Source organism: Saimiri boliviensis, chromosome 2 (genome assembly GCF_048565385.1).
Source record: "Saimiri boliviensis isolate mSaiBol1 chromosome 2, mSaiBol1.pri, whole genome shotgun sequence".
NCBI classification, from domain to species: Eukaryota; Metazoa; Chordata; class Mammalia; order Primates; family Cebidae; genus Saimiri; species Saimiri boliviensis.
In genome coordinates, this window is record NC_133450.1 from 44,725,145 (window position 1) to 44,740,141 (window position 14,997).

Sequence of the window (14,997 nt, forward strand, 5' to 3'; positions counted from 1 at the left end):
TCCTCCTGCTGGTAGAGTTAAGGTGGTTGGAGACAGCAGTGGGCCTAGAGTGGCTGTCTGCCCCATCCCAGAGCCTCCAGCATCCCCAACCCAACATTACTTCAGAGATCAGCTCTCCCATAACCCAGTCCTCATGACCCAGAAAGAGAAGATGCTTGCCCAAGGCCACCCAGCCAACCAGCCACCTTCAGCCTTTCCTGCCCTTGGTTCACCACAGAATCTCAGCCTCTGCAGAATCTGTGAGCTGCAACATTTGCAGAGTAAGAGCTCTAACTGGCCCTTGGGTAAGAGACTCTTCCCAATTATCCCTGGGCCCCTGGCCTCCCTGCTAGTAAAAGATGAAGAGAGGAAAGAAGGAGCAGGCTGACCTGATAATTCTCTGGCAGCTGGGAGGAAGGACAGGTGCTGAAGACAGCTGGTTGGGGACAGGTATTCTTTTTGCCTGAGGCCAGGACAGCCAAGAGATGAGGAGAGGCTAGAAAGGTTTCTGGGTAAAGATCAGTCTGGGAGGAGGAGTGTCCCCTGAGTTTGATGGGCCCCTGTGCTGAGGGGGTTGGATGGGTGGGAGGAAAGAGGCATTGCTGTCTGGTCTCCTCCTCTCCGGCACCATTAGAACACTTAGTTCCAACCTCCTTGCCAAAACTTCTGAAGTGCCTGGGCTTCCTTTGATGTTTTCTCTGTTCCATAGGCTCTGCTCTCGTGGTCAGGTGAGTAGGAAAGCACTGTTATGTTTCCTGACCCTCAGAGAACAGAGGGTTCGCCACTTTGTCATCCCACTCATGGGAGCCCAGGAGGGCATGTACTCAGGGGCCTCCCACCAAGGTGCTGGGCTGAGAATCAAAGACCTCCATGTGAACTCCCCACAGCCCCCACCAGCCTTACTCCTGTCACACCCACAGCACTCACCTGCGACCTCAGGCCCTGTCAGAGTCTGAGCACTGCTGGATATCTCTGCATGCTGACTCTGAAGCCTCAAACTTGGCAGATTGGATTTGAAAGTATAACCTGAACCTGAGGGGCTGTGGATGCCAGAGGCTGGGGTGATCCATTTCTTGCTGTTGGGTTGTCTCTGAGTGGTTTGCCATGCTGGGGAAAGGGCCACACTCCTCTCTTTTTCATCAACATCTCGCCTTTCATCAGAATCAAAGAGCTGGCCCCCTGGAGCCTGCTAGCCCTCACCCTTGACTTCCACAAGTCACTCAGCCCTGTCTGTCTGCAGTGTGTCTTCCAGATTTTGGGCTTCCTCTTAGAAGAGCCTTTTCACTCTTGCCGGACAGCAGAAGAGGGGAATCAGAACACAGAAAGTTGAGTGCTCCAAGACCCCCAGTATAGCTCAGGAGGAGGGAGGAAGGCTGCAGAGACAGATTGGTGTTCCTCATGCACAGCCCCCTAAACTGGCACTTTCTGACAGCACAAACTACAGTCCAAAATGAAATCCATGCTCCCCACAACTTGTTTCTCTTCCTTTGTTGTGTGTCTCAGTTTCCCAGTTATCTATGCAGGAAACCAGAAAGTGATCTAGACCCCTCCACCTCCCCAATCCCGGCTACTGGGAGGCAGTTCGGCATGGTGGTTAAGATCAAGGCTTTTGAGTAAAACAGACCAGGAATTGAAACCTGGCTCTGCAGCTTACATGCTGCATACCATCTATCTGCTTACTAACCCACTGAAAGCTTCCATGTTTCATCTTTTATGAGGATAGTACTTTTTACCTCACGGCAGTATTAGGATTCGTTAAGATGTATATCAAGAGTTTTTAGCCCAGTGCCTGGCACATGGTGGGTCTTCAATATGAGCCTGAGCTCATCAGTCTCGCAGCCCTGACAACCTTAAATCTTTCCCAAGCCCATCTCTTTCATTCCTATTTCTTCCTCAGTAGATGCTCTTGCCTCTTCTGGACACCACACATTCTCCAACTCCAGTAAGACTCAACTCAAATATTTCTCTTATACAACTTCAAGAGAAAAAAACGTAGTCCCTTCTTTTGTCTAAAACTTTCCAATAGCTCGTTTCTTATAGGGTAGGTGTGCCCAATTTTTTGGCTTCCCTGGGCCACATTGAAAAAATTGTCTTGGGCCACGTAAATACCCTATCACTAACAATAGCTGATGAGCTTAGAAAATGAAAAAAAAAAAAAATTGTAATGTTTAAGAAAGTTTACAAATTTGTGTTTGACTGCATTCAAAGCCATCCTGGGCCATATGTGGCCTGTGGGTCATGGGTTGGACAAGCTTGTTGTAGGGTATAGTGCAAACTACATCTCACGGGACATAAGACTTCCCATGATCTTGCACCTGCCCATGTGTGCAGCCGCATCTGCATCCGTGCCTGCTTCCCACCTTGTCCCCCACCCCCTCCACGCCCCGTCTCCTGCTGTCTCCGCTACCTGGAATGCTGCTGCTGCTCCACTCCTTACCTTCATCTCTTCCACGGTGCTAGCTCATAGAAATAGTCAACCCAGAGGTGCCACTTAGAAAGCCTTCGCTTGGCAGACCTCCAAGGAAGTGGGCACAGTCAAGCAAGGGAGGATAAAGCCCACACGGGCAGGTGGTTTATCTATATTCTTCAGGATGCTCAGCAAGGCAACACTGGGTGGGCACCAATGCAGGGTGGTGCCTGAGCCTGGCTGACTCAAGCCTTTGCTTTGAGCAGGCCTCCCCAAACTACGGCCCCCCGCGGGCCACATGCGGCCCCCTGAAGCCATGTATCCGGCCCCCCGCCGCACTTCAGGAAGGGGCACCTCTTTCATTGGTGGTCAGTGAGAGGAGCACAGTACGTGGCGGCCCTCCAACGGTCTGAGGGACAGTGAACTGGCCCCCTGTGTAAAAAGTTTGGGGACGCCTGGCTTTGAGGAAGCCAACAGCATTGTCATTCCTGCCTTGAATCGTGCCACTTCTTCCCTGGTCCCTCAAGGCTACAGCTTCCTTGAGAATAGAAAGGGACTTTTTATACCTTTTGGCCTTCCTCTTCCTTCACTCTCCACCCGCCCATCACCGCTCTTCACTCCCCCAATCCGCCACCACTCACTTTGGCATACGCAATTACAGAAACTGAACAGCACATTATAGAGGAATGCATTCAGGACTTAAATGATTTAATAATGTTGAGTCTTTGGGTTACCAACTGCAATCCTGGTGATCTGTTCCCTAAAATCCTATCCTAGAGGTGCTGATGCATAAGATTACTTCATCCATTCTGACATCCTCATCATGGTTTCATGTGCTCCCCAAGCCTGAGATTTGTGGGATTGTTACCCCATTACACTGGGCCTTACATACACAAGCATTACCTTAGGAATAAAAAACTATGTTCTAGAGGGACGGTGGCTTGCTTAAGGTCATATGTCTAATTCAGTAGTTCCAGGGACAGTTTGATAATGTCCAGAGACATTTTTGGTTGTCACAACCAGGAGTTGCTACTGACCTGTGGCCAGGGATATTACTCCACATCCCACATTTCACAGGACAGCTTCCGTAACAAAGAGTTACCCAGACCAAGATGTAAATAACACTGAGTTTGAGAAGCCCTGGTCTAAATAATTAGCTAATCAAATTTCTTAACAAAAGCAGACTTACTTGTGTCTTATGTATTAAAAAGAATTGACAAACATCTGGGACTTCAAAATATTTTGTTAAACAGATTTTGATTGTGATGGTGCTGATTCTACCAGCCAAATGTGTATTGATAGTTCACCATTGAAACAATAACAGAGTTGTTTTTCCTGTAACGATGACCCTCTGCATGTAATCATTTACACATTCTCTCCCTGCCCTCCCCAGTGGGAAGCATTTGCAGAACAACCAGCTAGGGTGGCAGGGGTAAGAGTGACTCCCTGTGACTGAGGAGAACCCCCAAATTTTGCCATGATCTCAGTGGCATTACTTTTGCCCTGTCCAATTCAAGTTGCTCAAATAACATACTGTGTCATGGACAGTTCCTGAGCTGTCCTTGAACCTGAAGGATTGCCTCAGCCATCTCAACCTCCTTCCCATAGTGTCACCTCAAACCCAGGGCTGAAGTCCAGGAGCTGCACCGTCAGTTCCTCATCTGCTAACCATCTCTGTGGGTTGGCAGCAGTCCCACCTTCAACTGGGATCACTCAGGAGTAGACGGAATGCCTTCTAAAAGTTGAATGAGGGTCACTTATGTGCAAGGTACTATGCTATGTACTGTGAAATGTGCAAAAGAAGTGTAACAGGAGTTCCTCGTCTTATGGGAATTGACAGTATAAGAGAAAAAGAATACATATATATGAAGAAATAACCAATGATTCAAGGAAGAAAAAATTATACATTCTGAAGTCAGTAAATGCTGTAGGAATTTAGAGGTGAGAAAGATGTCTCTGAATTGGGAGGGTCAGAGAAAGGTAACCTGAAGGGTCACCCTGGCTTGGGAATGGGTCTCATGGTGAAGTTAGAAGTTAAGTGGAGATAAAGAGGGTTATGGAAGACATGCTTGAGAAATGGGCGGAAACCAGTCTGGCTGGGGTTGAGGCACTCAGTGAGAGAAAAGTCAGAAATAAAGTTGCAAAGACAGGTTTGCCCGATTATGGCAGACACTGATTACCAGGCTAAGGAAGTGATACTTACTCTGTACATAAATGGGGAGCTGGGCGGGCTTGAGAGACAAGGCCCCAGTGAAGCCTCTCACCCCCAAATCAGTTTCCTCTTTTCCCCATCCTGGTTTGTCTAAAGGCATTGACCTGGGAGCCAAGGATTCCAAACTTCTGTCAGTGCTGCCTCCTCCTGACCCACAGCTGTTCCAGGAAAGGTCATGGGAATTCAAGGACCTGAAGCAAGTCCCACATCTGACCTCAACTTGTGTATGTTTCACTTTCCCAGTCTACAAAAATGAGCCCATTACCTTTGTTTATCAAAGGATCGACAAAATTAGGATGACAGAAGTTGGATCTGCTCTTGCTTGGAGGGAAACTTTCATGGGCTTTCCATTGGTATCCAGAGGCTGTGTGGAACTCCGGAAGACAGAGAGGCTTGGCTCCGAAGGGTAGGCACCGATCCAGGCCCAGCCCTCCTCCCTCCCTTCCCCCTTCACTCCCTCCCAGCCAGGCAAGAGGAAGCAGCAGCTGTTGTCCTGTGGGGAAGACAGGCAGAGGTCCACCTGGCACTGTTGGGATTTTCACAACACCCGCCCCAACTTAAACACACACACACACACACACACACACACACACACACACAAAACAGCAGCCCAGGGAGAAGTTGGGCCAACAGCAGTGACTTCGGTGATAGAGTGAGAAGGCAGCAGGGGTAGAGACTGCTGGTGAAAGGGACTTTTTCTTTTCTTCTGTCTTTTCTCTCACCATTTTGTCTTCTGCTTTTGCTCTCTCTCTCTTTCTCTCTCCTGTGAAACTCCTGAAACAGTCTCTGGCCTGAGGCCTAAATCTTTTTGTTCTTCCTAACCTTATTCCCCTTCCTCCATCTTTTTCTGTTGCCCCATGAATGCGGTGAAGGCAAAATAGCAAAATTAGCCTACCAAGTGCAAGGTGAAGTAGGTCTTGGAAGCTGGATGGTTTAGGCACACAAACAAAATCACCTCCCTTATCCAGATAATTGAGGCAAAGCAAAGGTTTCAGCTGAATTGCACATACGGTAGGTTCCACACTATTTTGATTTTCATGTGCAAACTTAAACCTTTACTCTCTTTTCCCTTTGACCTGAGGCAGCAGGGCCATGTTTATTTCACTTTCACACAGTCTCAAGGCAGCCTTCTCTACAGCCCAGCATACTGGAGTTGAAGAGCAAACTAGGATAATTATAATGACAGGAAAACACAAGTGCAGAGGGAAGTTAAAATCGTGGCTTGAAAACATCTCACTCTAGGATAATGAGAAGTGGAAAGGAGGCCAAGCCAGGCATTCAGATGAGCTAGCAGCCTGCCACCCGGCCTCCACTCGAGGGCTGGACTGGCCTGTGCCGATACACATTGATACACAGTCTACTTTAAAACGTGGCTTTTCTCTCCTAACATTCATGTTTCTGCGGCAGCAGGGGTATAATTCTCTATCCAGAAGTTCAGCCTGCAAAGCTTCAGACACCTTAACAAAGAAGTGAACAGCTGTTCCCCCAGCCAAGGCCTGGCTGAGGGCAAACCAGAAGAGCCAGAGGCCTGTGTGAACTTGTTCTCGATTCTCTTTTGCCATCTAGTGGCATTTCTCATCTCCAACATCACTTTTTCTTCTAAAGATCCTGACCCTGCAGTCCACAGCTGTGCTGTCCATCTACTGAAATAATGTCCTCCTAGTCTCAAAACAAACTCCCCATCCTCCTGACTCAGAATCATAAATTCTGGACCAGAACACGACCTTATGATCAGCATGGGTTGTGTGACTTCTCCACTGTTATAATCCACACAACAGTCAGATAATCCTTTAAGCGGACAAGTTCTTTATTCATCTACTTAGAACCCTCCCAGGGTTCCCTATGGTGTTTGGAGGAAAAGTCACAGGCCTTCAAATGGTCTCTAAGTCTTCCCATGCTGGTCTCTGTTTCCTCTCTGGACCTCTCAGTCACCTACTCCAGACGCTCTGGACACACTGCTGTTCCTCCAGCATCTTAGGCATCTATCTGTTCTGGGGCTTTGGAAGTGCTACTGCCTCCAGTGTGAACATTCTTCCTCCAGATAATCAAAGTTCACTCTTATTTTCAAGTCTCTGCCCCAGAGTCAGCAACTTCAATGATCTTACATAAAATTACTGACCATCAACTCCTATCCCGTCCTACTTTTTTCACTAGCAATTATCACTTTGAGCAAAGTATACTTTTTTTTTTTTTTTTTTTTTTTTACTGTCTTTCTCCAGTGGAATGTAAGCTCCACAAAGGCAGGGATTTTTGTCTTTGTTGCTGTTGTGGTTGTTTGTTTGTTTGTTTGTTTGTTTTTTGAGACAGGGTCTCTCTCTGTCACCCAGGCTGGAGTGCAGTTGTGCAATCATGGCTCACTGCAGACTTGATCTCCTGGGCTCAACCAATCCTCCCACCTCAGCCTCTGGAATAGCTGGGACCACAAGCATGCACCACTATGCCTGGCTAATTTTTCAAAATTTTTATAGAGACGTGGTTTTGCCACATTGCCCAGGCTGGTCTTGAAATCGTGACCTCAAGCAATCCTTCTGCCTTGGCCTCCCAAGGTGCTAGGATTACAGGTGTTGATCACTGTGCCTGACCATTTTTGCCTTTTTTGTTCAGTAATCTAACCCAAGTATTTTGACACTGCGTGGGTGCTTGATAAATGTTTGTTGACTATGTAAATGAAGCATGCCTGAGATTCTGAGATTATCTACTAGTTACAGGTAAATTCTGAAAACAAAAATACTATTCACCTCAGTTTCACAGGCCTTCTCACCCACAGAGGGCGATGCTCTGCCTTGTGTCTTGGTTCTCCTGAGTGTCATATTCCAAGCTCACAGGAGCCCCCAGAGTAGCACTGACCCAGACACTCCACACAGTTGTAACCACCACAAGGAACAGGACATACAAGGTGAAGGAAGCACTAAGGCAGGATGTCGAGAGCAGCAACACCAACAGCATCTAAGCACAAACATTTGAGCAGTATGAAAGTTTTGGAATTTTCAATAAAGAGGGAAGGGAACAAGTGAAATTGAGAGGTGTTAGCTGCCTTCTCCAGGTAAAGCCGTGTGGCCTTGGTTGGTACCTGGAACTGGACAGGTGAGGAGGAATGAATCGCTGTGGAATGGCTTTGCTATTGGGGACAGTGCTGGGTATCATGACCGTGATGATTCATCCACTTCCCTCGTGTCTCTTCCATCTCCTCTGAAAAATAAGCAATATCTTCACATGACAAGGAATCAGACAAAGCATCTTCCTAGGCTATTCTATCTGTACCTCAGATCAGAGAAGAAGCAACCCTTAGCCCCACAGCGACTGACTTTTCTCAGGATCCTGAGCTAGAGGTGTGTATGAGAGGACATAAATGACAACTCTTCCTGAAATTGATTTCAGTTGACACTGGGTCAGGTGCTTTATTAGTCATTAAAATCATGTGACCAGAGGATAAATATAGTCTTTGAATGTGACGATTCAAGCTTCCTCATTGCTGAACATGTTTAGGCAGGTACAGGTGTCCTTAGGTATCCATGTATTTGGGACATGTAAGTGGAGAGGCATGAACCTGATTCATTTCCTGATCTGGTGATGCTCCCCAGCCCGCCCCCAAACAGAGGCAGCACAGCCCAGGCCAGCTCTTAAGGAGTTCAGGAGTGAGAAGAGGCCCGCAGAGTTCTGACAGCCTAGAAGTGTGTGGATGCAGCCCCAGCCCACTGAGCAGGCGTCACAGCAAGAAGACCAAGCGCACAGGTGAGGCTGCGGCAGGAGCTGGGGAGGAGTGAAGACGGAGAAGGAGGGATGGGTTCTGATCAGATGAGAGTACACTCGAGTGAGTGATAAAATGGATAAAGGAGGGACTGGATTTAGGGGAGATGAGGACACACATTGGGGAAAAGGGAGAGTGATATTGGGGATGGAGGTGAAAAATGGAAAAGAATGGGAACACAGGGAGAGAGATCCAAGATGGCCGACTACTAGCAGCTCAGGATTCTAGCTCCCAGAGAAAGCGCACAGAGAGGACGCCAAACTCTCAGACGAATTTTTGTTGCCCATGGACTAGGAGATTCCCAGCGGAGGAGCCCCACGGGTCACCAGCGCAACTCCTGTGGCTGGTGTGGTGGTTTTGCCGGCGCTTCGGCGCCGCGGTTCTCGGTGCAGAGTAAACGGGACTGAGTCCCCTTTTGGTCGACGTTTGGAGCTCTGGGAAGGCAGAGTCGCTCATTCACCTGATTGAAAACGGATTCAAGAGGGAAGCCAGACCAGAGATTCCCGGGCAGAAAAGCACCACGAATTTTTTTTTTTTATTGCATTTTAGGTTTTGGGGTACATGTGATGAACATGCAAGATTGTTGCATAGGTACACACTTGGCAGTGTGGTTTGCTGCCTTCCGTCCCCTCACCTGTATCTGTCATTTCTCCCCATGCTATCTCACCACGAATCTCAATGCTGCCGTTTTAGCCAGCGCAGTGGGTTGCTCAAATTTCCGGGATGGGAATCAACAAGTTGGACGTTCACTCAGAGACCTAATTTGAAAGTTGGCAATCACAAAGATGACAGGTGGATAAACTCACAATGATGGGAAGAAACCAGCGTAAAAAGGTTGAGAATACCCAGAATCAGAATGCCTCTCCTTCTACAGGGGATCACAGTTCCTCATCAACAAGGGAACAAGGCCTGATGGAGAACGAGTGCGTTCCATTAACAGATTTAGGCTTCAGAAGGTGGATAATAAGGAACTTTCGTGAGCTAAAAGAACATGTTCTAACCCAATGTACAGAAACTAAGAACTTTGAAAAAAGGTTTGACAAAATGTTAATGAGAATAGATAATTTAGAAACGAAAATAAGTGAATTAATGGAACTGAAGAATACAATACGAGAACTTCACGAAGTATGCACAAGTTTTAACAGTCAAATTGATCAAGCAGAAGAAAGGATATCAGAGATCGAAGACCTATTTAATGAAATGAAATGAGAAGACAAGATTCGAGAAGAAAGAGTAAAAAGGAATGAGCAAAGTCTCCAAGAAATATGGGACTATGTGAAAAGACCTAATTTACAACTGATAGGTGTACCTGAATGTCATGAAGAGAATGAATCCAAGTTGGAAAATATTCTTCAGGATATTATTCAGGAAAACTTTCCTAACCTAGTAAGGCAGAACAATACTCAACTCCAGGTAATCCAGAGAACACCACAAAGATATTCCTCAAGTAGAGCAACTCCAAGACACATAATTGCTAGATTCACTAGGGTTGAAATAAAGGAGAAAATTCTGAGGGCAGCTAGAGAGAAAGGTCAGGTTACCCATAAAGGGAAGCCTATCAGACTTACAGCAGACCTCTCAGCAGAAACCCTACAATCTAGAAGAAAGTGGGGGTCAATATTCAATATCCTCAAAGAAAAGAATTTTCAACCCAGAATCTCATATCCAGCCAAACTAAGCTTCATAAATGAAGGAAAAATAACATTTTTCACGAACAAACAAGCACTCAGAGATTTCAGCACCACCAGGCCTGCTTTACAAGACCTTCTGAAAGAAGCACTACAAACAGAAAGGAACAACCAGTATCAGTCATCCCCAAAATTTACCAAAACGTGAAGAGTATCTCCATAATGAAGAATTTACATCAACTAATGGGCAAAATAACCAGCTAGCATTAAATTACAATATTGAACTCACAAATATTAATCCTAAATTTAAATGGATTCAATGCCCCAATTAAAGATACAGACAGGCAAATGGAATAAAAAGTTAAAGTCTATTGGTACATTGTATCCAGATCTAACTCACAATGACACACAAAGACTCAAAATAAAGGGATGGAGGAAGATTTACCAACTAAATGGAGAGCAAAACGAAAACAAAAACAAAAAAAAAAACAAAACAGGAGTTGTAACTTTTGTCTCTGACAAAAGAGACTTTAATAGTAACAAAGACCAAAAGAAACAAAGAAGGACATATAATGGTAAAAGGATCATGCAACAACAGGAGTTAATGATCATAAATATATACGTCCCCAGTATAGGAGTTCCCAGATACATAAGACAAGTTCTTATTGACTTATAAAGAAATTTGGACTCCCGCACAATAATAGTGGAAGATTTTGACATCGCATTGTTAACATTCGACGGATCAATCAGATAGAAAATTAATAGGGACATCTATGATTTGAATTTAGACCTGGAATAAGTAAACTCAGGGAATATTTATAGAATTCTCCACCCCAGGTCTACAGAACATACATTTTTCTCAGTATCATATTGCACCTATTCTGAAAGTTACTACATAATTGGGGGAAAAAAGAAAAAGAAGAAGAAGAATGAGAACACAGAGGAGATGGGAATGCGGATGGGGAGGGGATGAGACACAGACACAGGAACATGGGGACACAAAAGAGATGAGACTTGAGGGAAAGGGGAGAGGACAGAGCGACAGGCAGCAGGGCCAGAATGAAGGGAGGAGAAATACAAGGTGAGAGATGGGGTCCCAGTGGATGTGAACACACAGAAGAAGAGGCAGAGATGAGACACAAAGGGAGGAAAAGAGATAAGTGGGTAGGGAGATGGGTGATTAGCTCATATGAGCAGGTATAGGAGGATTAATTTCTCGACTGACCACTGTCCCAGTGACCCCTGCCCTCTATTCTGACTGCTCCCCCTAAGAGAGATGGCACCGATCAGAGCAGGATACTTTCCCTTTCTGCTGCTTCTGCTGCTGGGGCTGTGGGTGGCTGAGATCCTAGTCGGTGCCAAGCCCAAGGGCATGACCCCATCTCAGTGGTTTAAAACTCAGCATGTGCAGCCCAGCCCTCAAGCATGTGACTCAGCCATGAGAGACATCAACAAGCTCACAAAACGGTGCAAAGACCTCAACACCTTCCTGCACGAGCCCTTCTCCAGCATGGCCGCCACCTGCCAGACCCCCAACATAACCTGCAAGAACAACCATCAAAACTGCCACCAGAGCCACAGGCCCGTGTTCCTGACCATGTGTGGGCTCACCACAGGGAAGTACCCGAACTGCAGGTACAAAGAGGAGCACCTGAACAAGTCTTACATAGTGGCCTGTGACCCTCACCAGAAAAAGGACCCTCAGCAATTCCACCTGGTTCCTGTGCACTTGGACAGAGTCCTTTAGGTTTCCAGATCTCCTCACTCTTCGGCTGAGCCTCAGGTCCCTCTCCTGGGCTCTGTAGCACTCCTCCTACACCCAGAGCGTTCTCTTCCCCTCATCTCTTGGGACTCTGGTTCAGCCTCTGCTGGGAGGCTGAAGCTGACACTCTGGTGACCTGAACTCTAGAGTCATGGCCTTTCATCTTTTTGTCGCTGTTTTCCCAGATGCTTATCCCAAGAAAGGGGCTGAGCAAGCTCAAGGCTGTGGGTTCCCTGGTCTCTGCCTTTGCACATGTCTCCCTTGTCCTCTGGCATTATGGCAGCATGACAAGGGGAGGAAATACATGGAAAAGGGGCCTATGATTTGTGGATAGAGCTTGTTTCTGTTCCTGAACTAGAAGTCTGCCCCAGCTCTGACGTGGTAGTGAGGTGACCTGAAGCAAAGAAAAATATAAAGAAATACCACTTCAAATTTATATAGTGCTTCCACGTGAACCCTCTAATCCCTTGTGACATAGACTTGACAGGGATTGTATGCCTTCTTTATGGATGAGGAAATTGAGATTTTAGAAAGCTTAATGAATTAAATAGCTTGTCTAATCAGTGAGCAGCAGAACCTGGACTGGAACCTAGGTCTCCTTACTTAAATAGAGCATACTTTCTACTCTACCAGTTGGGCAAGAAAGCAGATTCTGTTACAGGAGCAAGAGGGGAACTAGGTGAGAGTTCACCCATGAAGAATGAGTGCTCTGAAGAGCCAGTTACCCTGTGTTGGCTGCAATGAAGCTCATTACCTCTCTAGCCAAGAGATTGTTTATGAGGTGCTCTGGCATCTTATTCATTCTCTCTCCTCTCTCTAACTGCCCCTCCCGCTTCTCTAGCCCACTGCTCTTCCAACCTAGGCCCTGGGCCTGGCTCTGGCTAGATCCCCTTGGCCTGAAGATATAAGGTAAAGTGGGTGTCTCAGCTTCAGCCCCCAGATCCAGGATCACATTTCCCTTGACCTTAAGGGACTTCCGTGGCCCTGAGCCTGCTTGTCACAAACAGGCTGGTGGGAGCTGCCAGAGCTTCCTTCCTCCTGATAATGATCTCCCCTGCCTTGTTGCTTCCCTGGCTCTCCACTCTGGCAGTCTGCCAAGGCCTGAGGGGTTGAGATGCGAAAATGCCATTTCCCTGTCCCCCCGGGCTACAGATACCATTTCTCCCTCTCTGGTGAGTGGGGCGGAGAAGGCTTGGCTTGGTATTGGCCAGTACTGATGGTCCCTCCAGCATTACCTGACCAGCACCATCCCCTTCTTTCTTCCTCTATCTTAGTCTCAAACAAGCATTGTGTCCGCCACCCTATTTCCAACCGAAATTTATTATAAGACATTCCCAGCCCTGCTGAGGATCCACTCTACCGATCCCTCCCCACCAGCTCCTGTGCTTTTTCACTACTGACCAGAGTCAGCGTAAGCTTTGGAGCCAGACAGAATCAGGTATAAATCCTGATTCCCTGCCTCTAGCGATTGGCTGGTCTGTTTCTCTACAGCAAAATGAGAGTAATCCTACCTGCCAAACAGGATTGCAGATAAAGATGTGGAAATGGTATCTAGGAAGCTCTTGTCAGCCCCAAGTACTGACAGGCATTAGATCATGATAACTAATAGTAGCAATATCCATCTTTGGAAAGCATGCAGATCCAAGGCAAACTTCCCCACTAAGGTTTCCCCAGAGAATTTCTTCTTCCAGAGTGTTGTTCATGAGTGGATTAGAGTACAAGCCTGCAGACAGAGTCCTGGGCCCAGAGAGCTGTGACCTTGGAAAGAGCCGTAAGTACCACCAATGGTTCTCACTGGTGAAGCTTGGAGAAGACATGATACTCCCCAGCTCCACCATTACTGCTAATATAAGTAAAGTTTGTAAAATTCATACCTAGTAAACAATTTAGGACAGTCATGTCTGCTTACAGGTGTTAATTGTTAAAACTAGTCTACAGATTGTTTCGTGAATGCTTTGTTAAATTAAGAAATTTAAAGTGCAATAATCTCTGAAGACAATATGTGATGATGTATCTTGTTTCTAATAAGAAACTTTTTTGTCTTTGCTTTATCTTGTTAGGGAGTTAGATGTCAGTGTATAAAACGCACTGTGGTGTAATAGGTTTAAAATAAACTCTTTAAAAGAAGAGTACTGAACTAGCCCTGTAGATTTGTCTAGTGTACGTGATGAAATCTGTAGCTTTATTGGGGTGAGGTCAATGCTCTGCTGGTTTACTTTCAAGTGCCTAGGGTTTTTTTAGTTTGACAGGTGCAGACTTTTTAAATTGCACTTTGCTTTAGAAATTGTAGGGTGGGAGGAGGACATCTTAACTATGTCATGATTATATTTAGAAAATTATGGGCACAAATCTGAGTTAGCCTGAGGAAAATTGCTTCAGTCTCCACATTACCATTTTAAGTTCACATAAAATTAACAGCTCCTGGTTCACTGTCATGGCTCCATGGCATTCAATGGTGAGAGGTAGTGGTATAAACACGGGCATATTTGGAAACTGAATGTTAGATAAAATTATTAGCCTTAAGATTGGCACGCTAGTGATCAATGCTAGAGTGGGAAGCTGGCAAGCCAGTGGCCTTAGATAAATGCCTTTCAAGTGTGAGCTTAGTAGTCAACCCTAAAATACTTAAGCCTAACACTTATTTGTGATCATTATGAATCCCTTCAGTTACATTAGGGGGGAAAGTAGTTGACTATATACCTCATTCTTAGTCCAGTCAGTCTTAAAAATATCTTGGGTTACCCACTCTGTCCACTCCCATAGGCTTCAGGAAAAGTCATACAAGTGCATGATTTTCAGCCATATGTGTTTTCTGCAGTAATTTCTCTTGTTCCTGGCCAAACTACCCCCAAAATCCTTACCATTTCGCAGAGTTGTGCCATCATTTATACACCCACTTTCACTGTAAGTGTACCACCACATTGCATTTCTGTTTGCATCATGCCTTTCAGGAGACTAAGCTACTGTTTTCCAGGGTGAATTTGAGTATAAAGAAAATGTAGACAAGGAATTGCCCAATTCCAAATTCTGCCTTTGCTGACTTAATTTAAATGCTCGTTTCTCTGAACCCATTTTCTCCTATCTTCTCTGGGGGTTTCAGAAGGCTTCACTAATTGATTTCCAAGAAGTACTCATGGCAAGTTTGTAAAAGTTCTTGAGACCTAAATTTCTTCTCAAGAAAAGATCTTAAGTTATACATTTTGATTGTGTAGAAGTTGTTCCACTAAAGGAATAAATGTCCATTAAACAAGAAAGAAAGAA

The 14,997-nt window shown here is 45.9% G+C and overlaps 1 protein-coding gene across 1 annotated transcript; it reads left to right on the plus strand.

The window, feature by feature from the left end:
* Positions 1-8,130: 8,130 nt before the first annotated feature.
* LOC101030394 (ribonuclease 8-like) lies at positions 8,131-12,502 on the plus strand. Its single transcript, XM_003924374.3, has 2 exons — positions 8,131-8,330; positions 11,211-12,502. Exon 2 carries the CDS (start codon positions 11,251-11,253, stop codon positions 11,719-11,721), a length of 471 nt encoding a protein of 156 aa, XP_003924423.1. The 5' UTR covers positions 8,131-8,330; positions 11,211-11,250; the 3' UTR covers positions 11,722-12,502.
* Positions 12,503-14,997: the final 2,495 nt, after the last annotated feature.